Source organism: Zeus faber (assembly GCF_960531495.2).
Source record: "Zeus faber genome assembly, chromosome: 13".
NCBI classification, from domain to species: Eukaryota; Metazoa; Chordata; class Actinopteri; order Zeiformes; family Zeidae; genus Zeus; species Zeus faber.
The window spans coordinates 3,078,498-3,105,819 of record NC_137198.1 but is presented as its reverse complement, the minus strand read 5'-3'; the positions used below and the strand labels follow the sequence as shown (position 1 = coordinate 3,105,819).

At 47.3% G+C, this 27,322-nt stretch overlaps 1 protein-coding gene across 2 annotated transcripts in view; it reads left to right on the top strand.

Moving 5' to 3' along the window:
* arhgap5 (Rho GTPase activating protein 5) overlaps positions 1-26,263 on the top strand; it is a 30,887-nt gene extending 4,624 nt beyond the window's left edge. For both annotated transcript variants that reach the window (XM_080012114.1, XM_080012115.1), the window contains exons 2-7: positions 1,753-5,662; positions 8,197-8,347; positions 21,041-21,118; positions 21,568-21,699; positions 22,434-22,539; positions 23,617-26,263. In XM_080012114.1, coding sequence (XP_079868240.1) covers positions 1,943-5,662; positions 8,197-8,347; positions 21,041-21,118; positions 21,568-21,699; positions 22,434-22,539; positions 23,617-23,935 — 4,506 coding nt within the window. In that variant the 5' untranslated portion in view covers positions 1,753-1,942 and the 3' untranslated portion in view covers positions 23,936-26,263. The remainder of the gene's footprint in view (positions 1-1,752; positions 5,663-8,196; positions 8,348-21,040; positions 21,119-21,567; positions 21,700-22,433; positions 22,540-23,616) is intronic.
* The last annotated feature ends 1,059 nt before the right edge of the window (positions 26,264-27,322 follow it).

Here is a 27,322-nt window from a genome sequence, read left to right as displayed (position 1 = left end):
AAGAGTATAACACAAACTCAGGCAGACAGTTAATTGTCCTCAACCCGACTGGTGGAAACTCCTCTAATTCACATTCCGTTCATTGCAACATTTCTAGCATACAAAAACCCCCCTACACTTTAATGGAGACACATGACTCGAATGAAACATACATGTTACAAAAAAGATCATGACCTGCTCATATAATTGTGATTGGGATATTATGTAATAAATGTGACAGCTCTATATATCATGTCTTGGTGCCGTTTTGAAGCCAGAATCAGTGAGGATGTCAAATGTTATGATGACTTATGATTGACATCATATTTGTATCACATCATATACCTGTATAGTATATTGCATTGATATGAAACTCCCATTTCAGCATGGGATTTTGAATACATGGGTTGTTAACTGTTCCGATGGGATTTAATCTTATCTTTGGCATTACCTATGTAGCATATTTTAATCCCTAGACTACAACTTCGCTCTCTAGGAACAAACATACATACTGTCGTCGCTACGCTGTTCAGATTAAGTTCCACAAGCTTTGTGTCTGTGTCGCTGAAGGTCATTGCAGCTGGCTCTGTCCTCCCCAACCTCCTATTCCCCAACACAAAGCCCAGCTTACTGGTGACATCATCGTCACAAAAGTCACCAAAGGAATGCCAGGGGGAAATTCTGAAATTTTGGTTTCTTTGTCCAGAAGCCGTGGCCTGGTGCAGTTGTCCTTGTGTCACGTTGTTCTGCAAATTTGCTGGTTAATTACCATTATACAGGGCTGCGGAGACGCAGGGAAGTCATCAGCATCACTCTGCTGAGCGCTTGTTGAGGGTTTGGGTTGACGAACAATGGTTAACCGATGATATCAAAGATGGACTGTAATATTAGCTGGACTGCCTGGTGCGTTTGTTGTGCGATCCTGCTTCAAATGGTTTACTGCTCCGATATCACAGTTTGAGTTTTCCCAATAGTAGTCCTTGTAAACCTAAGAAAAAAACCCCCAGACATTTCAATATATCTGTGCATTTCAAATCCGAGCTTTAATCAACACCAATATTAATGTTAAGGGCCAGAATTACTAAGAAACAAACATATCCCTGCTCCCCACATCAACCAGGATTAATAATCCTGATCACAATATCCGTAAAAATAATAAGATTATCATTTTATCTCAAATCCTTGGGTTGTGGGCTGTGGCGTCGATAAATTACAAATCTTTGAATTCTCTGATTCCCACAGCGAAGCAAATCATTTCTAGGTCAGCGGCTGTCAAAGGGCCGGAGTTGCATGCCATTTTTACCCTTCCTCGGCACAAATGGGTGAAAGCTCTTCCCTTTCTCTGCGAGAAGAAAAATGACACGGCAGAGAAGGGTTTCTTGATTAAATGACTCTCCCTCTCTCTTATATAACTTCTTCTGGTTTCGCTTTTAGTCCTCACAGAATCTAGCCTGTGGACATGAACTGTGTTCATTGTGCTGGTGTTGTTTTACAGCATCACTCTTTGCATTTATCTTATCACATGAGCAATCGTTTAATGTTTACGAAACAAACAGGGTTCACTAGGAATGCTAACGGAAAAACCTTTTTCAAGTTTGATGGGTTATCTTGTTGTGAAATGCGTACGCTACAATATTGTCCAAATCCGGAGAAACACATTTAGAATTGCACTGTGTTAGACTCAAGATAAGGATCGGTGATTAAAACCGTCACAGATGTGTTTTGTTTTACTTCCCACATAATTCTAACCATGACTTTCTGTCTGTGTTGCAGGCAGGTGATATAAGGAGGCAGTCAGCTGCGCTGTCCCAGCTTTAAAAGGATCTTGGATAGAACAAGCAGAAGACTCACAGAAAGGGATTCACCACTAAAAAGGGATATATCAGGATTAACCTGGAACTGGAATGATCTCCTGATCTTTTCTCCTGGAAGTGACCAAGTCAGCGATGAGCGGGGGGACATAATGGCCAAAAACAAGGATGCTCGTCCCCCTACATATGCTGTCAGTGTGGTTGGCCTCTCCGGCACGGAGAAGGAGAAGGGCAACTGTGGCGTTGGCAAGTCCTGCCTGTGTAACCGATATGTTCGCCCAGATGCCGACAGCTACTACTCAGAGCACACGTCGGTCCTCAGCACTATAGACTTCGGGGGACGCGTGGTCAACAATGACCACTTCCTGTACTGGGGGGAAGTGATCCACCGGGGTGACGACGGGCTGGATTGTAAGATCCAGGTCATTGAGCAGACAGAGTTCATTGACGACCAAACTTTCCTCCCGCACCGGAGCACCAACCTGCAGCCCTACACCAAACGGGCAGCAGCTGCCAAACTCCAGTCGGCTGAGAAGCTGATGTACATCTGCACGGACCAGCTGGGCCTGGAGCAGGACTTTGACCAGAAGCAGATGCCTGATGGGAAACTCAACATCGACGGCTTTTTGCTCTGCATAGACGTCAGTAAGGGCTGCAACAGGAAGTTCGACGACCAGATGAAGTTCGTTAGCAGCCTCCACTCGCAGCTCGTCAAGTCCAAGAAGCCCATTGTGGTCGCCGCCACAAAATGTGACGAGTGCGTAGACCAGCACCTGCGGGATCTGCAGTCCTTCGTCGGCAGCAAGAAGAGCCTGATGGTCGTGGAGACGTCGGGACGCACCGGCATCAACGTGGAGATGTGCTTCAACGCGCTGATACAGCAAATGGACAAGATGCGTGGGAAGCCGAAAACCGTGCCCTACCTGGAGGCCTACAGGCTCCAGCGGCAGGTGGTCGCCACAATGACGGACCGGTTCGAGAAGCTGATGATGCAAGAGGTTAGGGATTACCACACGACGTGGAAAACTGTGGCAAACACTTTGAAGGGGCAGACAGACTATGAGGATTTTATCACATTGGAGGGCTCTCGGAAGGGCCGGAACATGTTCAACAAGCACATTGCGCAGCTAAAGCAGGAGCACATCAGGAGGCGGCGGGAGGAGTACTTAATTACCCTTCCCAAAACCCTCCACAACCTCCTCAACAACCTTGAGGAGCTGGAGCACCTCACCTGGGCTGAGGCGCAGAGCCTCATCCGAAGCCGACACGATTTCCAGTACTGGTTTGTGGTCCTGGAGCACCCGCCGTGGGATGAAACGGACCACATTGACAACAACGACCGCCGCGTGCCCTTTGACCTCCTGGACACGCCTGACGGTGAGAGGATCTACCAGAAACATGTGCAGCACCTGTTCTCAGAGAAGAGGCGTGTGGAGATGAAGGAGAGGTTCAAGAAGACCTTGGACAGGGTTCACTTCATCAGCCCGGGACAGCCATGGGAGGAGGTCATGTGTTTTGTCATGGAGGATGAGGCCTTCAAGTACATCACAGAATCTGATAGGAGGGATGTTTACAGCAGGCACCAACAGGAAATCGTCGAGCGGGCCAAGGAGGAATTTCAGGAAATGCTTTTCGAGCACGCTGAGCTCTTCTACGACTTGGATCTGAACGCCACACCAAGCTGCGACAAGATGAGTGAGATACACAGCGTGTTGAATGAAGAGCCCAGATACAGAGCGCTGCAGAAGCTTGCGCCCGACCGGGAGTCCCTGCTCCTCAAGCACATTGGCTTTGTTTACCACCCCACCAAGGAGACATGCCTTAGCGGGCAGAGCTGTGTCGACCTCAAAGTGGAACAGGTCCTGGCAAACAGGCTGGTGCAGCTAGACCACGGCCGCTCCAATCTCTACTACAACATCGCTAGCATTGATAAGATAAATCTGTGCCTTCTGGGGAAGGAGGGGCTTGCCCAGGAACTGGCCAACGAGATCCGAGCGCAGTCTACAGATGATGAGTACACCCTGGACGGAAAGATCTACGAATTGGAACTTCTCCCCGTGGATGTCAACTCCACACTGCTTTTCAGCCACACGTGGGTCTCCACCTTCAAACCACATGGCTGCTTTTGTGTTTTCAACTCCATTGAAACGCTCAACTGTGTCGGAGATTGCATAGGAAGGATTCGGGCCGAGATAGCACAGAACAGGAGGGAAAGGTTTGCACAGCCGCTGCCGTTTATCCTCATCCTGGCCAATCAGAGGGACACGATTTGTAAAAACATGCCCATCCTGAGGCACCAGGGTCAGCAGCTGGCAAACAAGCTGCAGTGCACCTTCGTGGACATCCCCTCGGGGGCGTTTCCACGGAAATTCAACGAATTCCAAATCAAACAGGCACTGCGGGCAGTGCTGGAAGGCCTGAAGCACAATTTTGACTTCCTGAGCCCCCCACCCTCCATCAAAGACATTTCTGAGACTGACCTGCGGATAGTCATGTGTGCCATGTGCTGGGACCCCTTCAGTGTGGACCTCATCCTCTCGCCCTTCCTGGACTCCCAATGCTGCAGCGCTGGCCTGCCGGGCCAGAGCAATACGCTGATCCTAGACAAGATCATTGGTGACAGCAGGAGGAGGATCCAGGTCACCGTCCTCTCCTACCACTCCTCCATCGGCGTGCGCAAAGACGAGCTGGTGCACGGCTACATCCTGGTCTACTCTGCTAAACGCAAGGCCTCCATGGCGACCCTGCGGGCGTTCCTCGCTGAAGTCAATGACGTCATCCCCGTCCAGATGGTGGCCATCACAGACAGCCAGGCCGACTTCTTTGAGAACGATGCCATCAAGGAGCTGATGACAGAGGGTGAGCACATCGCCACAGAGATTGCCGCCAAGTTCACAGCGCTGTACTCTCTGTCGCAGTACCACCGGCAGACGGAGGTGTTCACTCCTTTCTTCAATGAGGTGCTGGAGAAGAAGCAGAACATCGAGAGCTCCTTCCTGTTGGACAGCTCATCGCGGGAGTGCACTACCGGTGCCAGTGAGGATGTCTTCCCCACCTCCCCACACAGCCACTCCCCTGCCTACAACCCTTACTACCCCGACTCGGAGGACGATACCGAGGCCCCGCCGCCTTACAGCCCGATAGGGGATGATGTCCAGCTGCTTCCGACGGCCAGCGACCGGACCAAGTGCCGCATCGACCTGGAGGGGAATGAGTACCCGGTCCACAGCACGCCTATCAGTGAGCATGAGCGCAACCACAAAGTGCCTCCACCTGTCCGACCCAAACCCATCCTCCCCAAGCCCAATGTGAAGAAACTGGACCCAAACCTCCTCCGCACCATCGAGGCGGGCATGCGCAGCAACAGGCGGACGCCCCGTGGCACCCTGGGACACTTGGATGATGGGGAGGCCTCGGACAACTATGCAGACCCGGTGGACACGCTGCTTCGCTCCAAGGGCTTCAGTAATGATGACACGTACGCAGTGCCAGAGGACACACACAGCCGCATGATCAAAATGCGCAACTCTTTTGGCGGCCTGCAGGCAGAGGAAGAGAACGGCTTTGACAGAAGGTCGCAGGCTGTCCGGCGGCCCTCCAAGTACAAACACCGTTCCAAGATTTTGTTTAGCAAAACAACGGCCTACCAGCGGCGCTTCCACTCGGACAGCGATGGGGAGGAATCTGGGCCTGCCACGCAGAAGAAGAAAAAGGGACGGGCACACAGAGGCAGCGAAGAAGACCCGCTGTTGTCCCCCGCAGACCCCTGGAAGGGAGGGATAGACAACCCAGCCATAACCTCCGACCCCGAGCAGGATGACAAGAAGATGAAGAAGAAGAAGACGCCCAAGACACCAAAGGAGTCGAAGAAGGTGGGTTTCTATTTCTGGTGCTCTGAGAAAGTGATGGTAAAGGCTGTGCGATACAGTGTGATCTTTGCTTCAGCAAAGATAACCACACAAACAAATTTATTTGTGAATTTGATGACTCACTGTCAGCAAGTACCCAAAAGTACTGGTACTTGGTTTGAAAAACAGTCCATCAGTGCCTAAACTAATCAGCTTTCATCTGAGCTTGTCCACAGCAGAATGCACTAAGAGGTGGAACAAGCAAGGGGAAGCGACAGGACTCTGGGGTCTACGAGCCGCAGCTCTCTGATTGGCTGAGGGGCTGTTTGCTGAAAGGGAACATGGCTTGTTGGCCTCAGATCATTATCGGGATCATTTTAAGATGGGATTTTCAGTTCATCAGCAAACATTGTGATAATGTCGACACCCGTTTAAATTCATTATTGAATTCTTCCACGTTGTCCAGCTTTAACTCATACCTGCAACACACTTAGGCTGCCCCCCTGAATGTCGAGGAGTCATCTGTCGGAAACCCCTCAGTCGACTGAGATTCTACCAGTAGAGCAGTCGGTTTTTTTTTTTTGTTTTTTTTTTTCAGGTATCATAATTATATTTTCATGTGTGAGTCATCCGCACACGGATGCAAACACGGCTCTTCATGATTGCGGAGAGCAACAGAGAGCCGTGCCCCGTTACTCCAAATAAAACAACTAAAAATAGTGTGGGGATGGGTCACGACTCGAAGACTCGTTAACATTATTTTCTGCACATAACGCGCGGAGAGGGGGTGATCGGGGAGAGAGTCACAGCGAAAGTGTCCCCATTACGCACCGCTTCGTTCCATAGGCAGGCGTGGAATGAAATCACCTACGTCTCAAAGGAAAACACACCGTTCTGGCGCGCCGATCGTGGCACCCCGTCGTTGGGGCGTGCATCGCAAGCGCGTGCATTGTCGGTACCCTCGGAGAGGGAGAGGTGTGCAAAATGCGCCCCAGTCGCCCCCCACCCCCCCGGGATGGCGCCCTAGGCGGCCACCTATCTTGCTTATATTCAGAGCCGAGCTGGCCCGGTCTGACCAATGCCTCAATATTGATATTTGAAGATATTTTCACAAGATATTTACACACAAATATAAAAAAAAACAACTTAAGTCATTAATATTATGACCAAGTAGGTTGATGTTTGGTTGATTACAACAGCTACAACAATGCATGGGTAGGATCTCACAATTTGATTTGATTTCATTTATCGATTCAATTGGATATTGATGAGATGGCTGACATCTCATATCAATATATTGACATTTTATTCATAATAAAAATTACTACCAACTAACAACAGAAAGATTGAATGGAACAAATTCAGTTTAATACAGAAATGAAATGTTTCAGTTCAGGAATTTTTTATTTTTTTATTTTTTGGCAGAAAACAATACAATCGAATTGCATCATGGTATCAATTATTGTTCTTGAAAGTATTTTTTTTTATATATGGGACACTCTGAAGTTTTGAAAACTGCATTTCTTTACTGTAATGATCCTTAAACAAATGATTTAACGATATCACAATATTATGACAACCAAAATCACAGATGATATGTAGTCTAAAATCATGATTGAGTCAAAATTATATTGATATATCAGCCAGTTTTAATAGGGCATTAGGACACATTCACTCCCATATTCTCACTCAGTTACTCTTACACACACACACACACACACACACACACACACACACACACACACACACACACACACACACTCTGTGCCGCCTGGCCAAATCAGATGGAAGTGTGCAAATCGGTAGCAAAGCAGCCAGCGGCGCTGGGCGTGGGGGTGAATAGTGCTATTGTTGGAGCTGTGAAACTGTCTTTGATAAGCAGGAACCAGCTCTAAAGGGACAACTAGCAGCTACAAAATGGCAGGTGTGTTTTATCACACGTCTCGGCCAATTACGGCAGCCGCAAACCGCTGTAGGCATGACAACTCTTTGAAGGGCCGGGGAGTGTGGGAAATCAAAGTGGGCACCTTGCTCTCCGCTTGACTTGGGGTTCGAGCAGAATGCTGTTCTGTGTTCTTTCTCAATCTGTTCATCTCACTCTGATGCGTTCTGTTTGTTCCTTTTGTTCCTTGCTGAACCCTGAACCCAGCCCCACCTCTGCATTGCGGTCCGCTTCGGTTTTTATTGGAACAGGTTTTTTTTTTTTTTTTTTTTTTTTTTTTTTTTGTCTATGTATTTTACATTTTTGCATATTTTTCCTGATCTTTTTTTTCTGCTCTTATTTCTTCTCCTACCACTCCTCCATCATCATTCCACTCCTTCCACTTATTTTAACAACATTCATTCCTAGGTTTTATAAGCTTTTAAAGCATTTTTTTTAACTTGTAAAGGTTTATTTGCTTTTAGATACAATTTTCCCAAAGCGTTAACAAAGGAACGTGTGTGTGTGTGTGTGTGTGTGTGTGTGTGTGTGTGTGTGTGTGTGTGTGTGTGTGTGTGTGTGTGTGTGTGTGTGTGTGTGTGTGTGTGTGTGTGTGTGTGTGTGTGTGTGTGTGCAGAAGTCCTCCAAGCCCCCCAAGCCGCTGTACCCGCCCACCAGGAGGACGTGGGACAGCTGCTACTTCGGGGTCCCGCTGCAGAACCTGGTGACACCCGAGAAACCCATCCCTCTCTTCATAGACAAGTGTGTGGACTACATCGAACGCACCGGTCAGTGCACACGCGCGCAGACATGCATGGACACACACACACTAAACAAACAAGCACCACAACAAATGTAAGTTAGCACTCAGTACATAACCACATTAATGCGCATACACACAGACAAACAAACCTATTCACCTAAACCGCTTCCTATTTAGCCCCACCCCTCCCTGTCTTGACTCCGCCCCTTACTGCCTAACGCTGCACCTTTTCTGTCTCTCAATGCACCAGGTCACTCTTACTGATCATCAGCCCGTTAAAACCATACAACACCACCTACGGGGACACGGTGTACATTTCAAGTGTCCTGTAGATCATGGTGAAGTGCACTTCACGGGGCGTGTCCTTCTAAACCGTAGTGGGTGACAAAGTCCACTTTTCAGTGTACATCCCATAGTCACAGTGCATTGTACCCACTATGCATTGTGAGACTTCTAGCTTATCCTTGAGTTCATTGGAGGACCCACCTTTTGCATTTGTACAACAACGTCATTCAATTAATTAATAAATTGAGCAAAAGACCTCATGAAGTTTAAATCCAGTGACATTTATTAAGTTTTCATTCCAATTACAGACATTATTATTATTACAGTTTATTATAGATTCATCATTTGTTTCACTTGCCATAGAGCAATCGACTCTGTTGTGTTTACCAGTTGCTGTCTCACACAATCTACACGTTTGATGGCTGCATTTGATGACGAAGGGCATTTTAGGCGGTGGCATTTCGGCTGCAGTTCACTTGGCAGTGTGTAGCGAATGGATGGACCATATCATTTGGAATTCGGCCACAGTGTGTGAAGTGCTCTGTGAAGTGTGTAGAAAAGAGTGTTTACATCGCCGTGTCTGGAATGCCTGATGTGATGAAAGATTGACTCTGTGTGTGTATGTGGTTGTGGGTGGGTGCCTGTGTCTGGGTGAGGGTGGGGTATAATAAACTGAGATCACTTCATTGTCGGGTGACCTTGCATGTTGTGTAGAACTATAACCAGCCAGCTAGCCAGCCAGCCAGTCAGTCATTTCAAGTTGGTCTGTTTGCCCGATGGTTATCAACCTGGGCTCTGGGTATCCTCAGGGGTCCTTCCAGAGGTGCCCGAGTGGCCCCAACAAATTGCTAATAGAAACTATTCACTCGTATTTCATTTACAAGATGTTTGCACCATTCGAGAATGCTGACTGACTGACTCACTGATCCTAGTTTCATTGTTATCCGTGGGTAAATCAACAGTAGAAAATCTGCTCAGATTGGATCTCAGAGACAAATTCTGATAAAATGGGCTCTGTGGCCTAATGCGGATCAAACTGAGGATCGTGGATGTGAGAAAGGTTAAAGATCACTGTTAGTTGACCCATCAGTTTTTCTTTTGAAAGTTCAGTCGCTCTGTCGGTGCAGCAGCATTACGCTGTTACACCAGAAACAGCCTGTTCCGACTTGTTGCTGCAGTCTGCTACGCAGGCCCCGGTGCATGCTGGGTAAGTGTCTGGCGTCCTGCCCAGATGTTTGTGTAAAAGCTCTGCTGATGTCACGCTGGTGTTGTCGCTGCAGATCCAGGTTTAGCTTGGGGTCAGATCCAGCTCTGTGCTTCCCTGAAACAAAGCGGCTCATTGGTTGTTTAATTGATAACTTCCTGTCATGGTCGCTGTCTGGAGAGAGAACACATTTTTACAGTTTTAACGCTCATCCCTCCTTCCCACTGTTCTCCACCCCTGCTGTTTTTTCCTCGACCATTCTGCCGCCCTTGCCCGATACCTGCACTCATCATTCTCCTTCTGTTTGTTTTTCTCATCTGTCTATCTATCCTTCTCTATGTTTTAATTTTAGTCTTTGTAGTTATCCATTGATCCTAATGCCTATGGATATTACATATATCCTATGTATTTATCTTATTAGGGCTGCAGGAACGTAATTCGAATATCATTTGAATATTTAAAAAAAATCTGATCAAAAGTCAAAAATATTAAAATGCTGAAATTGCCGTTTGATTGTGTATTTCTTTTCTAAATTAATAACTGATTATAAATGTTTTGGCTGACATTAGCCAATCAATTCACATGTGATGAACGATAAAGTTCAACATAAGTTGATCCACTTTGTTGCACAGTGAAATGTTTTCCCGGTAACGGTGCCAAGTCAGCGTTCCAAGTCACCCTGAACGTCCAGCGTCTCCCTCTCCTCCGCTCTTTCACTGTGTACAAGGCAGAGTGCTGAGCCTGTGGCCAGAATGTTCAGTAATTCCACAGATGTGGTGATGAAAGTGGGAAATAAACCCGACCGTCACCAACGGAATGTCCGCTAATGCAGTCCCAACCACCGGCTTGCGGACCGTGCCGGGCCGCGGGGCATTTGCCACCGGGCCGTTGGAACACGGGCAGGATTTTTTCAGGAGCGATCGGCCATCTGCTCCACAGCAGAGCAGCAGCAGGAAACGGAGTAAATCAAATCTAGAGTTTTTATTTGCTTTTTTTGGAGAACAGATCGCTCTGATCGGAGCTGCAGAACCGTGCGTACACGTTATCTATCACTCTCTGCTCTGACTTTTTCTCTCCCCCTTTCCTCCCTCTCTGTGGCTGGCTGTATATTTTCCTCCTGGCGACGGCAGACAGTAGTAGTGCAGCTTGTTTTCCCTTGTTAAATCCTCTGGGAAAACATTGTGTTCTGATACTGCGCTGGTTCCTCAGTCGCCCAGCGCTGTCTGCCAGCCAGCCGTATTTAGGACTAATCCCAAAGCTCTGCGCATCCTACTCTGTGTTTGGATGTGCGGCACTGTGCACCTTGCAAGTCTGTGTTTTGTTTGGTGTTTCTGTGCATTTCTGCATGTGTGTCCATGTATTTTTGTGTTACATAGGGACATGTACCAATGCTGTTTTCAGGTCTGATAAAGTGCTTGTGTATTTGTAAAAATGTGTTCTTGTCCTCCATATGCATTTTTTTTTTTTTTTTTTTTTTGGAAAACAGTCTTTCACTGTTTCTTCAATACCGGATTTTTCTTCAAATCAGCATGGTGAATATTCTCAGAATTTTGAAGAGTATAAGTACTGGTACTCACAGTCAACCCCGTGTATTTTTCATTCTCTGAAAACAATGGTATTAACACATCCATAGTTACAGTGTGTGTGTGTGTGTGTGTGTGTGTGTGTGTGTGTGTGTGTGTGTGTGTGTGTGTGTGTGTGTGTGTGTGTGTGTGTGTGTTGTGTTTCCCGCTCGCTGTGCATCACAGGTTTGAATGTTGGCGCTGTGAAGCTCTCCCGGAGATTAAGTTGGTGTTAGTGTCACTCCAACCCGCTCCTGGATGTTATTATTCACCAGATGCACAGAGGATATTTATAACACCTGCTGGTGGTGTAATTCTCTTTCATAACCACGTAATAAGGCCTTAAACATTTTCCGCTGGAAGCTACCTCTTTTAGTTGTGCTGCAGGATGCTTAGGATTGTCTTTATGGATGTTTTGGTTCCGTTTTCGTCTTGGATTTAGCTGCCTTCTTAAGGCTAGAATATATTTCTGCGTCAAAGTACAGCGGTGATGGGATTTTGTACATAGACCAAGGTGATATTTCAATGCGATATATGAGACTTGTTTATCATTTGGTGATGAGATGTTGTTCAAATGGCCATATTTGCACCCTCCAGCTAGTATCCCTCCAACCTTTAGCAGGAAACAACATAGTGGGAAACAGGAAGACCACAACACTCACAGGTCTTGCGGCCTTGCGTAGCCCTACAGACAGTTACTTTTTTGGGGGAGGTGCTCAGATGTGTCTGCAGAGGCTGCCACTCTGCAGACTAGGCTTTGGCGATTGGACGAATATACTGTATATTGGCAATTGACGATTTTTATTTTTATTTATTTTTTGTCCTTTTATCTAACAAATTGAATGAGCTGAGAAAGCATAATTCAAAGCGCACACTAATAGGAACTGGTATTCTGCTTTTTATGCCACTTTGACCACGTCCGGTGCTTTTCTCCCCGTCTGGAGAAATCCTCAAAAAGAAGAAATAAATCATCATAAGCCCCATTTCCAGGACATACTTCAAACAGCAGTCAGATGAGCTCTGACGAAGTTGGAGCCCCTCATCACTAATTAGTTCACTAATTCCAGTTCCACGCAGTTTTCTCTTGTTACTGGTTCTGTAGGGAGTATTCTGCTAGGGTTTTGAGGACACCACTTTGTCCCACAATGCTTTGCGTTTTCATGTGAGCAGCTTCTGGTCGCTTGGTTGGAGTGGTTGTACCACAGTGCGTTTGTGGAGCAACTAAACAGACGATGCCTCGACAACATCCAAACATTTTGTCAGAAAAAGGCGTTGCGGTGCGAGAAACTGAGCCACGTGGGTTTAGAGGCTCTTTGCTATGTGTCGTTTTCACTAGTGATGAGCTGTGGTTCCAACCTGCTCACAATTTCAGTCGTACCCGCCGAAGACTGGTCTCATCCGGCTTGGCGACATGGCTGTGGGTGTGTTCCGTTATATAAGAGTACAGGGTGGTACAGTACGGCTGGACCCTCCAGGCGGCGAACAGACCTTTTAACGTGAGAGGTTGCTATGACCGACCCAATTCATCATCTGCGTCCCGGAAAGAAAAACTGTGTGTGTCTTAGGGATGGCATAACGGTGTACTGTTTAGTGTGTGTGTGTGTGTGTGTGTGTGTGTGTGTGTGTGTGTGTGTGTGTGTGTGTGTGTGTGTGTGTGTGTGTGTGTGTGTGTGTGTGTGTGTGTGTGTGTGTGTGTGTGTGTGTGTGTGTGTTTTGATGCATTCTCTGAGAATAGGGGATGGGAGAATGTTGAATGGATTTCAGCTTTATGCTAATTAGCTTGGACACAAAACAGGGATGATGCATTTCTGCTGGCCCGTCCGCCAATAGAGCCCTGAACAAACCCTTGACTTGGGTTCCTACCAAACCTTTGTTCCCAAAATGGAGAAGCTTATTGTTGCGGGAGCCGGTTTCCCTGTACTTTACGATGTGACTGTACATTTACAAAGACGTAATAAAAAAAACAAAACAATGTGTGGAAGAAGATTTGGGAGGTAGTTGGGATCCCTGGCGAGGTGGATTATATGATCCACTGAAGTAAAAATGTGAAAGTCCAAGTTCGATCTCTGTGGAAGTTAATTTGTCATGGAGACTGTACTTCCATACAGTTTGATTAAAAGTATTTTCCATGGACTCCGTATGATGTCATGGAGCACAGATCCCATGGTCGGAACGCATAGGAATATTCTATACCTGGCAGAAGTTAATGCAAGGTATAACATGTAAACTGTATATAATACATATACCGGTAATAAATATAATATCTATATCATAAATATTTTACTTATACATTTACACACTCACATACATCTTCAAGGTGAGAGATAGAAGGCTGCAGTGTTTTGTTATTGTATTTTTTTCATTATAAGTTGAGGGGCGCAAGAGAAAATGGAAGGGACACATACGGGAAGCGAGGGAAAGAGAGGAGCAGGAGCGGTGGGTAATGTTGCATACATTAATGTATTATGTCACTTTATATTTTATAAACAAATAGGAATAAATATAAATAAATAACGTGTGACTTGAAAATAAATGTATTTGCATTAAGCGATGAGTTGGGGAGGAACGGCCACAACAAGCAACAGAAGCAACAGTGATGATGGCTTCTGCTGTGAGCGAGAAGTACTGCTCTCTGCTGCTTGAGCGTACGGTTATTGCTTGTTCAAGAGGTAGCAGGCTTGTGTCTATATTTGTCATCCGTTTGTGGGTGCGTGCGTGCTGGCTCCTGACCTTCTTACCTTTCCAGGCAGCAAGCTGCAGCCTCCGTATGACCTGGGGTCAGGTCGATGCTCCAGAGTGCTGCCTTGCTCCAGGACAGGATTCTCACGGGAAGCGAAGGTCACCACGTCAGAGCTCCTCGTCCTCTTTTCTCCTTGACACTTGTGCTGAAAGAAATAATTCTATCATTATATAGAGGACATTATTATTTTTTACTTTGATATACTGTATATCCTTAAATATAAACCGGGCCGGGTCGGCTCTGCTCTTCCTATAGGTGAGAATAGGGGGCATCCCGGGGGCATTCCTCTCCACGCCCCCCAAGGCGGGGCGTGGAGAGGGAGCGATTGGGGCACATTTTGCACACCCGTCTCCCTCTCCCACGGTACCAACGATGCGCGGGCTAGCTGTGGGGGGCCCGCGATCGGCCTCCCAGTGTGTTTTCATTTGTGACGTAGGTTATTCTATTTGACGTCTGCTTGTGGAAGGAAACAAGGACGTATGGAACGAGAACGAAGGAAGCGGTGCGTAATGGGGACACTTTCTCTGTGACTCTCCCCCCGATCACCCGCTCGCTATGCGTTGCGCGCAGAAAATAATCTTTACGAGTCGTACCCCGTCCCCACACTGTTTTAAGTTGTTTTATTTGGAGGAACGGGGCACGGCTCTGTGTGTTGATCTCTGCGATCGGGCTGCACGGAGAGCCGTGTTTGTTTATGTGTTCGGGTGCAGATGATTCACAAATATAAAAATTTGTTTATGATTCCCCGTATTTATAATTCTCCATTGAAATAATTCTCCATTGAAATGTCATCCCTGTGCATTCTGTAAGCTCTTATCTGTTTTTTCCTGTTATTGTCACGCACACTGACTGGGGGGGGGGGGGACAATGAATGACTGCCCGACTCGAAGAATCTCAGTCAACTGAAGGGTTTCCAGCTGATTAGACTGGTCGACTTTCAGGGGGCAGCCTTAATCAAATCCCTGAACTGCACAATAACAACTTAATGTTTTTAAGTCGATGCCAGAGTGGAGGACACCAGTCCTCTCTGTTGAAGGGAGGTCATGTGTCTGGGAGGACGAGGTAACACGTCTACTTGCCTGTCGGGAGGGAGGGAGGGAGGGAGAGAGAGAGAGAGAGAGAGGTTGAGTTTTCTTTCTATTCGCTTGCTTCAGAATCCAAGCTGTTAAATGCGAGACGCGTCCATGTTTAACCCCTGCACATTGGAACGTTTGTGTTCCTTCAGATATCAGACTATGGATACCTGGTTTCTGTGCTGCCGAGCGGTTTATCTTCTGGTCAGTGGTCTCTCTGGTTGGGCTTCTGCTCAGGACGAACCTCCAGTGAACTGGGTTTAATCCACCTTCAGGTTCTGAAATCCCCACGTCGTGTCCACCAGCGGGGCTACAAAGCGCTGCTACAAAGCTGTTTATTGGCTGGATTCAGGCAGCTTTGAGCGCTGATCTGGGCTGCCTGCTGAGAGAGAGAGAGGGGTCTTCTACGTGCCATGGGATATGAGAGAATGTAAAGTAGAGTATCGGACTCAATTTGTTCTGTGTAATGTTTTTGTAATGCACATCAGATGATGCACTGAAAAGTCAACAATTGTCATTATATATAAAATGTCAGTGTATGACTATAGAATCATATAATGAGCCATTTAATCAATATGAGATTGAATTGAGTCGTGACCCTTTTGATCAAAATCAAATCCAATTGTGAGATCCTGGTCAACGTCCAGCCCTTATATAAATGCAAAATTTGGGATTTTAATTATATCAAGAATAGACAGAGAGGATATATTAAAAATAAAAATGTCCATGGTTTTTGATCAGGTGAGGAGAGAGTCAACGCAGGACCAAGTGAGGACCAGAAAAACACCTGACGACACTCTCCTCTCTCTGCTCCGTCCGTCCTCCTGCTCAAGTCCCTGTTTCACTCATTCACACAGAAAAGAGCTTCATTCATTCCTATGACGGGATCCAAAATGCATTTCTGAAGAGAACTTTACAGGAACACGATCTGCTGTCCATCTATTTCGCAAAAGCATTGACAAATATACTGTGAGTCTTTTGAAGTGGGACGTTTTTACACAGTGGTTCAGCCCACTCGTCCTGCGGCGGGTGGGCTGACGTCACGCCCGATGGAAAGCTCCCTGAGGGCCCCGATCAATAAGCGATCAGCTGGTGGGATGGTTGTCAGTGACAGATGGAACGCTGTGGAATCGCCTCAGCAGAGCAGTGTTATCAGCGCGGGATAATAAATAATACAATAATTTGTATTATCATAATAATTAATAACAATAAAAATACATCTAGCTGCAGGCAGCAACACACGGGGTCCAGCTTAGTCGTGTCAGATAAGAATTACAGTTTTCCAATTTCCCGTAAAACACACCACCACTTCATATCAACACCACTGAGCAATGTTGGAGTTCCCTTGGAGCGTAGCATCAGTTCGTGCTGTCGCTCCTCTTCACATCAGCATTACTGCTAAAAGGAGTTACAATGTTGGGAGTTGCCATTAAATGCAGCGTCGGCTGACGTACTGACCCGCTGTTTTTAGAGTCCTGGTGACACGCAGAATTACTACTACAAGGACACTTGTTGTGTGTTGTGACTTTATCCTAAAAATGAGAAGGAGTCTGTGAGTCTGAGTCTTGCCTCATGGTGTCTCTGTGGAAGGAAATCGCTCCGTGTGGAAGTTCCCAACAACACGCTTCCATTCAAACGGATTCAACGCTGCATGACCCTCGCAGACATTTCATCCACTTTTTTAACTTTTGGGACTAAAGTAAAACACGACGCGACTCGGACCCGTTGCTCGAACTCCGTGTGTGAGGTCACAAACGCGAAATATGTTTTGGACTGTTTTGCAGCCCCTACAGACAAGATGTCTGCAACGTCCCGCTTCTAACGAGACCTCAGCCATGTCTGTACGTCCTGCCGTTATCGTGTCTCAGATACCTTAAGCCCAAAAAATGCAGAGAATAAAAATAAAAACAGTGAGCAATAACAATAGGGATCCAGCCCTGCGGCTGAACCCCTAATAATAAGTACTTTTATTATCCTTTATCGGAATTGGATACTTGCGAAATTTGACTTGTGAGTCATTTGTCACCGCTTGCAAAGTATCTTTTAAATGTCACAAGCTCAAGGCGTGCGTGCGTGCGTCATACAGCTACATCTTAGCATTAGGTAAATTCTCTCTTCTGCTCTTTCTCTGCCTCTACTGAAGAGGTGGAGCAGGAGCTCTTACCCCCACCAGACACACAGTTTTCCTTCCTTCCCCCGAGCACACTCCCCCCCGTCTTTCTGTTCTTTACTCACATTCTGCTCGTCCGCAGACAGGGATACTAGAGGGAAGCCAGAAAATGCTGAGTTTCTTTGTGATTGTTGCCACCGACGTAGGCTCTGTCTCCCCAGGGCAGCGTGTTTTAAGTTTGTTCAATTGGACGCTTAATGCGAGAAAGTTGCTGCAATTAAGCCAAATGGCCAACTTTCCCACAGAGAGGGAGATGGGTTGCATTCAGAATCAGAATGAGTTTATCCACCAGGTGCATTTACATATACAAGGAATTTGCCGTGGTGCTTATTGTTGCGTTATGGCATTTTAAAAAGCTTAATAACCTGGAAAAGAAGAAGAATAATACAATTATTATGGAGAATAAGTAAATTGAAAAGAAAAAAAAAAAAAAAACAGAAATAGACAAATATATTAAATAAATATGTTATGTTATGTAGTATGTACAGTGGTATTGCAGTTATATAATTGCACAGCCAGGTTTTGAGAGAATTGGCAGTAATCATTGCCATTGTCATTTCCTGTACTCTAAAATTTACTGATTGCTGAAGCGACGGTAGGAGTGAACATTAATTTGAACATTTCTTTGATGAGGGATTAGCTGCTGTATCAGGGGAAATGCCGAACGTGGACGGACGCTTGAGCAGGAATTTAAACCACACCTTTCCCTTCCTCTCTTTTTCTCTCCCATTTGTTCATTAACTTTAATATCACCTTGTACATGAGAAAATAATTGTTTTTAACCTTGACGCATGTGTCAGCATGCTGAATGTGAATCAGCAGATGTTTTTCCTTTTGTGTGTGTGTGTGTGTGTGTGTGTGTGTGTGTGTGTGTGTGTGTGTGTGTGTGTGTGTGTGTGTGTGTGTGTGTGTGTGTGTGTGTGTGTGTGTGTGTGTGTGTGTGTGTGTGTGTGTGTGTGAGAGTTGCGAGTATTTGTGTCAGTGAGACTAAACAAAGGTTAAAGAAATATCCTGATTTGAAATGATCCATCTACCACAGATCCAATCTACCACGCCTTTAAATGGGAGCACAGCAGAGTGAGTGACTAATCGTGCGTGTGTGTGTGTAGGTCAGTAAATGGAGCAGTACAGTAGTTTCAGCCCGATGACTATATTTATAAAACCAGCCCATCTGTCTCTCGTGTGTCGGACACGACCGGGAGGTGGGTGGGTGTGTGTGTGTGTGGGTGTGTGTGTGTGCAGCAGATGTCCGGCATTCAGGCGGCGTCATGGTCAACTGCCTCACACACGTGAGCGCTTTCCACGCAAACCTGAGTACAGTGCGTGCTGCCAGCACACTAAATGGCTTTTAATAATAATCATCTCAACATAATGGAATATTCACTGTAATAGAATCACGATAACATCGTATTATTGATGGGTACCTGATCACCATGGATACATTCGGCTTGAGAAAAATGTCTGAAATATACAGTGAGTAATACCTATATATTTTATTCCAGCTTTACTCAAATGAATGTCAAACTCAGTTGTGATAAAACTGCAGGTGTATTTTGTCACCATTAGTATTTTTTTATAAACCTTGATCAGACCAACGGGGAAATTTGCAATTTCTCTGCATTCACCGTCCTAGTAACTGAGGTATCTTGGAGCAGTGGCTGCTGTATAGCGACGCCCGGGGAGCAGTTAGGGGGTTAAGTGTCTTGCTCAAGGACACATCTGCACGCTACCAGGAGGATCGAACCAGCAACCTTCTGCCCACTAGACGACCCGCAGTTATCAGGACAGAAAGATGGAGGGAATCGGACAAAGATGGACGGAGTGAGGGAAGAGGGGGGATAACGGGGGAAGTGAAGGAGGAGAGGAGGCGTTTATGTAAATGGCCGGTTGAGCTGCCGTTCCGCTGCCCGCTGCACTCGTCCGATAAAACCACCTCCTCTCCCCTCCACCCGTCCACCTCTCCGCACCCTCTGCCACTCTCCACCCGAGCCAAACCCTCCTCCGCTTCCCCGACTGGTCGCCCCTCCTTCATCCTGTCGCTCAGTCCTCCATGTTTGTACCGGGTTCATCCCCCTATCTCATCCCTCCGCCGTTCCGTCTCGTCCATTTCTCCATCGTAAAAAAACCTCAAAGTGTTTTATAAAAATATAAACTCTCAAACGCAAACCTCAAATCGCTTTTCTCCCGGCTGCTCTTTTTTTCACGTCCTCCTCTTCATCTTTTTTTACTCTTTTTTTTTTTTTTTTTTTTTTTTTTTTTCCCCCCTCCCCTTCTCTCCGTCCGTGTGCCGGTTGCCTTCCCGCGCCACAAATCCTCCTGATGAAAGAAAAATATGTCAAATTAAGTCGCGGGACGAGTCTCGTTTTAATGAGCCGCAGGAACGAAGTGTGTGGGTAAAAGGCGTCCCACAGGGAGCGCGTCTGGTGCCTCCGCGTTCAGCTTCTCTTCCTCAGGAGGTGGAAAAAAAATTAACTCGGCTCCTGAAATGTTAGTGTGTAAATCTCCCTCCACGTTTGGCTTTAACCAAAAGAGACTTAAGCCAAATACATTTTGTCAGTTGCGGTGACGGCGGTAGCGTCATTATGACGGAGACGGAGTGAAACACGTTTCGCTGGGGCTCCATCTTGGTGACGAGGACCTCATCTTTGAACGGGGAGTCATCTTTATTTAACATCAAATCCTACATTCAACCATTTATATGTCATATTTAACACCTTTAATATGCACCTTTTTAAATAGACGCAGACACGGATACAGGTAGGTTGAATGCTGCTCTAACGGACAGAAAAAGATCGTTTTGACACTTAATGATTCAACACACCGTCGAGCACAAAAGAATCTCCACGTCATTTGAGACAAGCGTTTCACTGAAGATGGCAAGAAACACACAATTGATTTCTGCCGTTGACTCAGGGCTGTGGTGGTCATTAAATCAGCACACCATCAGAGGAGCAGTTGCTGTGTATGTGTGTCTACAGGGCTCTTGACTGCATTGGTGAAGAACTTATTACCACTTTGCTTTTCTTAAGGTTAAAGCTGCTCACGCCATCCTTTTGCTATAGCCAGGCACCTGGCTTCCTTTAACCTAGCTGTGTGCGTGCGTGTGTGTGCGTGCGCGCGCCTTCTAGATCATATCACAGTAGGGTGAGGTCTGATCAAATCCAAACATGCAGGGATTAGCTCCACTCTAACTTCCTTCCTGTGTGTGTGTGTGTGTGTGTGTGTGTGTGTGTGTGTGTGTGTGTGTGTGTGTGTGTGTGTGTGTGTGTGATGGGGTGGGTGTATCCTGTTGGCACAACTGTCCTCAGCAGGACAGTACAGAGGACATTTGGGCCACACCTTGCCCGAGGTCACGGGTCAGCGTTCTCGTTGGGTTGTAGTTATAGTCGGCCCTGCTGAGCTCGGTCAAATGTCACGGTGTTAGTGTAGAAACCCTGGTGTGCCAAAATATTCCTAAACAGAGTGTGAATCAGTGGTGAATATCAGCTCCATGATCATTGAAACTCAAATGGCATGTCTCTGGGTACACTGATCATTTTGGTTAATTATCACCACATAACTCTGTCAAGGCTCAAAGCTTCATATTTCACAATAAATTTTACTGATGAAATCATCATTAAACAAAACCATTCACATGGATTTGTTCTTTATTAGCCCTGTTTGTGCGTGTGTGCGTGTGTGCAGGTCTGACCACGGAGGGTCTCTATCGTGTCAGTGGGAACAAGACGGACCAGGACAACATCCAGAAACAGTTTGATCAAGGTAGCGCACACGCAAGGTCACAACACGCTGAGCTGTTTGACTGACTGAGTCATAATCAAAGGAGGTGGTCGTTCCTCCTCCTCTCTCTCCTCCCCATCCCTCTCTTCCTCACTCCACTCCTGTGTGTGTGTGTGTGTGTGTGTGTGTGTGTGTGTGTGTGTGTGTGTGTGTGTGTGTGTGTGTGTGTGTGTGTGTGTGTGTGTGTGTGTGTGTGTGTGTGTGTGTGTGTGTGTGTGTGTGTCAGCTCAGCTGGCTGTCTCTTCATATCCAGTTAGATAGCTGTCACTTCACTCTCACTTTATTTTTATGTCTTTTTATATATATATATATATATATATATATATATATATATATATATATATATATATATATATATATATATATTCCTGTCTCCAGATCACAATACAAGACTTGATGTCAAAGTAAAAGTCTCCTCTTGCTGTCTGCAGATCACAGTATAGACTTTGTGGTGATGGATGTAGCTGTGAACGCTGTGGCTGGAGCCCTGAAAGCCTTCTTCGCTGACCTGCCGGATCCTCTGATACCTTACAGCCTGCACCCCGAGCTGGTGGAGGCAGCCAGTGAGTACACACACACACACACACACACACACACACACACACACACACACACACACACACACCCACCCACACACAGCTCTATGTCACATCACACACAGTTAAGAGGCTTTGGAAAGCTTGCTGTCACACATTTGAGTGTTGTGACTTTGCATATCACAGTACGCCTGCTGTTAGCTGTGTGTGTGTGTTCGTGTGTGTGTTCGTGTGTGTGTGTGTGTGTTCGTGTGTGTGCGTACGTGTGCTGTGTATTGGTGATGTCACATATTACAGTGAGTTTTCTCACATTGCGCACTGAGCAGAACTATAAGCAGCTCTCTGTCAACATCATAATGATCTGGTGAATCAGTGACAATGAGTTGTTGATATTCTTTTGGTGTAATGTCATAGTTACCAGAACCCTTAACCTGTAGAAGCTGAACATCTTTTATGCGTCAGGCAGCCAGAAGAGAAGGTCTGTCTGTGTGTGGGGACAGGTCACCTTTGACCCCTGATGGTCGTTACAGGGTCAAAGGTTTTCTCTCCCTGTTCATTAAGATGATAGATGACCTACAACAGGAGTGTGTGTGTGTGTGTGTGTGTGTGTGTGTGTGTGTGTGTGTGTGTGTGTGTGTGTGTGTGTGTGTGTGTGTGTGTGTGTGTGTGTGTGTGTGTGTGTGTGTGTGTGTGTGTGTGTGTGTGTAATTTCCTTATCGAGAAACAAAGTACAATGCCGAGCCTGTTGCGTGTGTGAACAGAAATCGTGGATTACATCGAGCGTCTCCAGGTGTTGAGAGAGATCGTGGACAAGTTCCCTCCTGTCAACTACGCGGTGTTCAAATTCATCATCACACACCTGAACAGGTAACACACACCTGAACAGGTACCACACACACCTGCCGCGTGTCCAGAGGCAGCAGCTCACTAGAGAGTAACAGTACAGTATTACCTATTATGACAAGTACTTTTACTTTTAACACTTATAATACATTCAAGAGCAAGTACTTATATACTTTTACTTGAAAAAGTACATAGTAAAAATGTCAATTGTGGTACTTTTACTAGGATAATATTGCATGAAGGTATTTTGAACTTTTTCTGAAGTAAACATTTTGAGTACTCCTTCCACCGCTGTCCTTCTAAAAATAAACAAAAGTTGAATGTTTCATAAAGCTTCATCTCAGGTTTTTAGACCTAAACTTAACAGTGACGCGTTGTGCCCGGCGTGCGACGGTACGTGGTGTGTTATTGAACCGTTGGGGACGCACCCTGCGGTTCGATACGCATACACGTCAACCGTGGTATTTGGGTATCACGGCAGAAGTCCCCCGGACGCGTGGTCTGGGCGCGCCACGCGTCCACGCTTCATATCGAACCCGCTGTTGCAGCTCCGCCGGTTTCCGTGCGGGGACCACGGGGAGCCGCGCAGCATTTCTCTATTTTCGTGCAAGAGGTCGATTTATTGACTGATTTTCTTTTTTCTCCTAACTGCGCCCGCGTGGCTACGCAGCCTTTTCCACAGAAACACAAGATTAAACTTACATGGAAATGTAGTGAAGAGTGCAACCAATCAAGGTGTCCAGGCGGAAAATATCCCCTGGGGTGGTCGTGTCCCTCTTGATTACGGTCTCTCGCTCTCTCTCTCTCTCTCTCCACTCACACTAGTGTCGGTTCGTTCACGAACGATACGGTTCTTTTGTAGGAACGGAGGGAACAGAGTCTCGCTGGGTTTTATTTTACTATTATTTTTGTGCGAAAAATACTTTTTATAACTGTTCTTCACAAAATCAACTGTTGTGCCGTTTTTTTTTATTTTTTATTTTTTTTATTTTGTATTGTGAAACCGTACCGTTTCCAGGGCCCCAAAACTGTGATATAGCCCACCGAACCGTTGCCTCCCCACATTCTACTCGTCCTGAAGTCTCTCCTGTCCTCCTCTAGGGTGAGCCAGCAGAGTAAAACCACCCTGATGACCGCCGACAACCTGTCCATCTGCTTCTGGCCCACGCTGATGCGCCCCGACTTCGAGAACAAGGAGACGCTGTCCACCACCAAGCTCAACCAGGCGGTGGTGGAGTCCTTCATCCTGCAGAGCGACTACTTCTTTTACGGCGGCGAGGTGGCGGAGAGCTCCAGCAGCGAGGGCACGCCGCCGCCGCGCTGCCACAACATGGTGGAGGCCCTGCTGCCCCTGCAGCTGCCGCCCCCGCTGCAGCCGCAGCAGATCCAGCACACGCTGCCCCCCGACCCCCTCTTATAAGACTCGAGCCCCCCCCCCCCCGACCACTCTGGACTGGAGAGAGCCGCCCCCCGCCCCCCCCCCCCCCTCCTGCTCAAAGGCACTCTGGCAGGCGGCCGGGGGTTGGGGGGGCTCTTGCGGTCATGCGCACGGCTGCGGAATCTAAACATGTGAACTCCCGGGTTACCTCCTGTAACCACGGCCCCCTTAAACCACTACGGCCCCGTAAGCCGCCTCGCTTCTCCTTCAGATCTTTGGATCCATTCTGGATCGGACTAATCGCTCGGAGATTTACTCGTTAGCGCAGACTAAATCCTGGATCAGCGAATCACAGCCGGGCGTCGCCGTTCAAAGTCATCCTTAAGCTAATGTCGGATTCATCTGGGCAGCTGGAGACGCTCCTCCTCGCCTCCTGTCTGCATCCTCAATGGACTGGTGCGGAACACAAACGGAAACACTAAGGGCTCGCAGACGGCCTTCAAGATGACCTGAAGAAGACCTTATGCATCAGAATATACAGATGGAGCCCCCCTCCCACACACACACACACACACACACACACACACACACACACACACACTACTCCCCTCCCTCCATTTCTTCTGGTGCAATAGCACACTGGGGTCCAAGCCCTCACCCCTGGGGGGGTCCAGTCCCAGTGCCTCCCAGGGGCCTCAAATCCCAGCTGCCCCACATGGCTGCAGCGCCTCAATGTCGAGGAAAACTACTGCTCCTGCGAGCAGCCGCGCCCGGCCGGCTGCCCGATTCAGCTGACTGACTGATCCACTGTTTGGCGTTCGAGTGGAAGTCCGACCGGATATCTGGTTGATCCATTTACTGACTGTTTCAATCAGCGATGAGAGAGTCTGGCCGGTCGGGCTTGTCGATGGGAGGGTGTGGGTCCGGAAGCTTTATCGTCACGGTTTCCTGACCGACTGGAACACTAACGGGGGAGCTCACAAGCAGCCGACCGAGCGGTTCACCGGCCGCTCGGCTGACGGGTCTCCATCCTTCCGCTCACCCGACGCTCCTTCACCGTCCTCCGTGACCTCTGGGAGCGGCGGGCGGGGGTTTCCTTCGGACACTAGAACCTTCCGTCGGGTCGTCGATCAGAGACGCCGGCGGTGGATTTGCAAAGTCGACACCTTGCAAAAAAAATTTAAAAAAATTAAAAATTACAAATATAAGGAAGATATATTTATACTAGTGAGATATTTTTGGGGGTGATTTGGTTTTGTTTTGGAATAAGTAATGACTGTTAAATAGAGAAAAAATAAACAAAGATAAAAAAAATCCCCTGTCACGTCAAAATGAACTTTGAACTCTGACCCTAAAGGACAGCACATGCACGAGTCGTTCCCAAACGCCAAGGTTTTTTTTGTTTTTTTTAAATGTCCTTTTCTGTTAATTTAGGTTATTTTTTCTAGTTTTTCATGGCGATGGAATTTTTAAAAAATATTTTTTTTTTGGGGCGTGTGTGTGTGTGTGTGTGTGTATTTGTGTGTGTGTGTGTGTGGTCGATACCACCTGTCTTCCCCTCCGCTCCCGGCATAGTCGCCCCCCCGCTGGCGAGGAGGAGTGTGATGCGAGGAAGTTCCAAACGAAAGGTATCTTGAGAGTGTTTGTTTGGGGATGCACCGATACCAGTACCTGCTCCGGTACTCCCATAATAAGCTCGGAAACTGAAAATAACCAACGCCGACTGGGTCAAGCTGCATTGATTTCTTGTTTGGTGTTTTATCGACTGTTTCCTGTTTTACCCGACTTTCTTTAAACGAAACGGTGAATACGTAGTACTGAACTGAAGCACAACATTTCAGTATTCGAATAAGTACTCTGTTTCAGCGAGTACCCGAGAGGGGGTACTCGGTAATCCCACGACTCCGGGGGGGGTTGGTATCTGTGCATCTCTACTGTCGGCGGTTCCCGACGCTTCAGACTTTTCAGAAGCGGGGCGCTGCTCCCGAACGCAGGCGGAGGATCCGGGTCCGGTAAAGTGAAAGTCCACTCCGCGCTTTTGAGTCCCCTCTCCGTGCGGATCTGCCGCTCAGCACGGAGCGCGGGTCCAGCCGGTGATCGGGCACACGGCCGGAGCCCAAACGCGCCAGGGCTACGACTTTCTGGACCCGGAGACCTTTCTGAACCCCCCCCAAACCCCGTAACGACGGCACATCTGTTTTCCGGGTGCGTCCGGCTCAGGTGGGTTTCCGGCCCCCGTGGGTCGGGGCCTCGGGGCCTCGGCTCAAGGGGGGGGGGGGGGGGCACCGTTTGTTTGTTTCTGTTTGTTTGTGGGAAGTAAATCTGCATGTCTCCTTTTGTACCACTTAGTGAGGAAACCATGAACTGTTAAGAGGCTTCAAACAAAGACTTTGAGTCAGCGGGGGGGGGGGGACGAGGGTCCCACTTCTCCATTTAAAACTTCAAACTTTTTTTTTTTATCATCTCATGCAAGATGACAACTCTGAATATCATATTTTGGTTATATGTGGAATAGTTTCCCCAAATAGAGGAGAGATATATATATATATATATATATATATATGTGTATATATATATATGAATATATATATATAAATATAAATATAAAACCTATCAGTAGCTGCCGTTGCTGTTTGGGTACTGGACTGTGGTCGCCCTGTCACAAGGCGAACGCTTCCTTTGTGACTGCGATGACGTGACTGGGACGTGTGTCGTTCACGGCGGGTGGCGGGGCGGAGGAACAGGCTGCTCGTCTCCGCCTCCGCCCCCCCCCCCCCCCCGCGGTCCGCCTGGGGGCGGAGGGGAAAACTCGCTTTGCGACCTTTCCCGGCCGACCGAAGGTGCCCCCCCCCCCCCCCCCCCCCCAACCCAATCTTTCACCCGGTGGTGACGTTGACCTCTGCTGTCGACCTGCAGGAAAAGGGGGCCTCGTTGGTAGCGTTTAATAATACATTTGATTTTATTGTGACTTTGGATGCATTTCTAAATTGCACTTTTTTTTTTTCCGTGAAAGGTTCGACCAAAGCAGATCAGTGCGTGTATGGAATGTGTGGAATTTTATTGTACTTTGATAGTATTTCCACACCTGTAAGTTCGTTATGAACTATTAACAACCGTCTTGATTGAGTTCTACTGTCTCAAGTTGTTCCCCCCAATTTGAAAAGTTTGAGGTTAATACTGGAATGAGTCTTTAAAACGACTAATTTAAACTTACTCCGCCCCCAAATTCCAACTAGGCGCTAAACTAGTTGGAGCAGGGCAGGTGTGAGACTAACCAGGTAGGTTCGTCCCAGAAAGACGGAAGGCGTCGGGGCGTGTCTGTTTGTGCTGCGGGAGAGATGTCAGCCATCTTGTTTTAGAACATTTTGGAACCGCGCGGTCCATCCCATTTCAGGGGCGCATTCCCTCTCCGCCCCCTCCCCCTCTCGG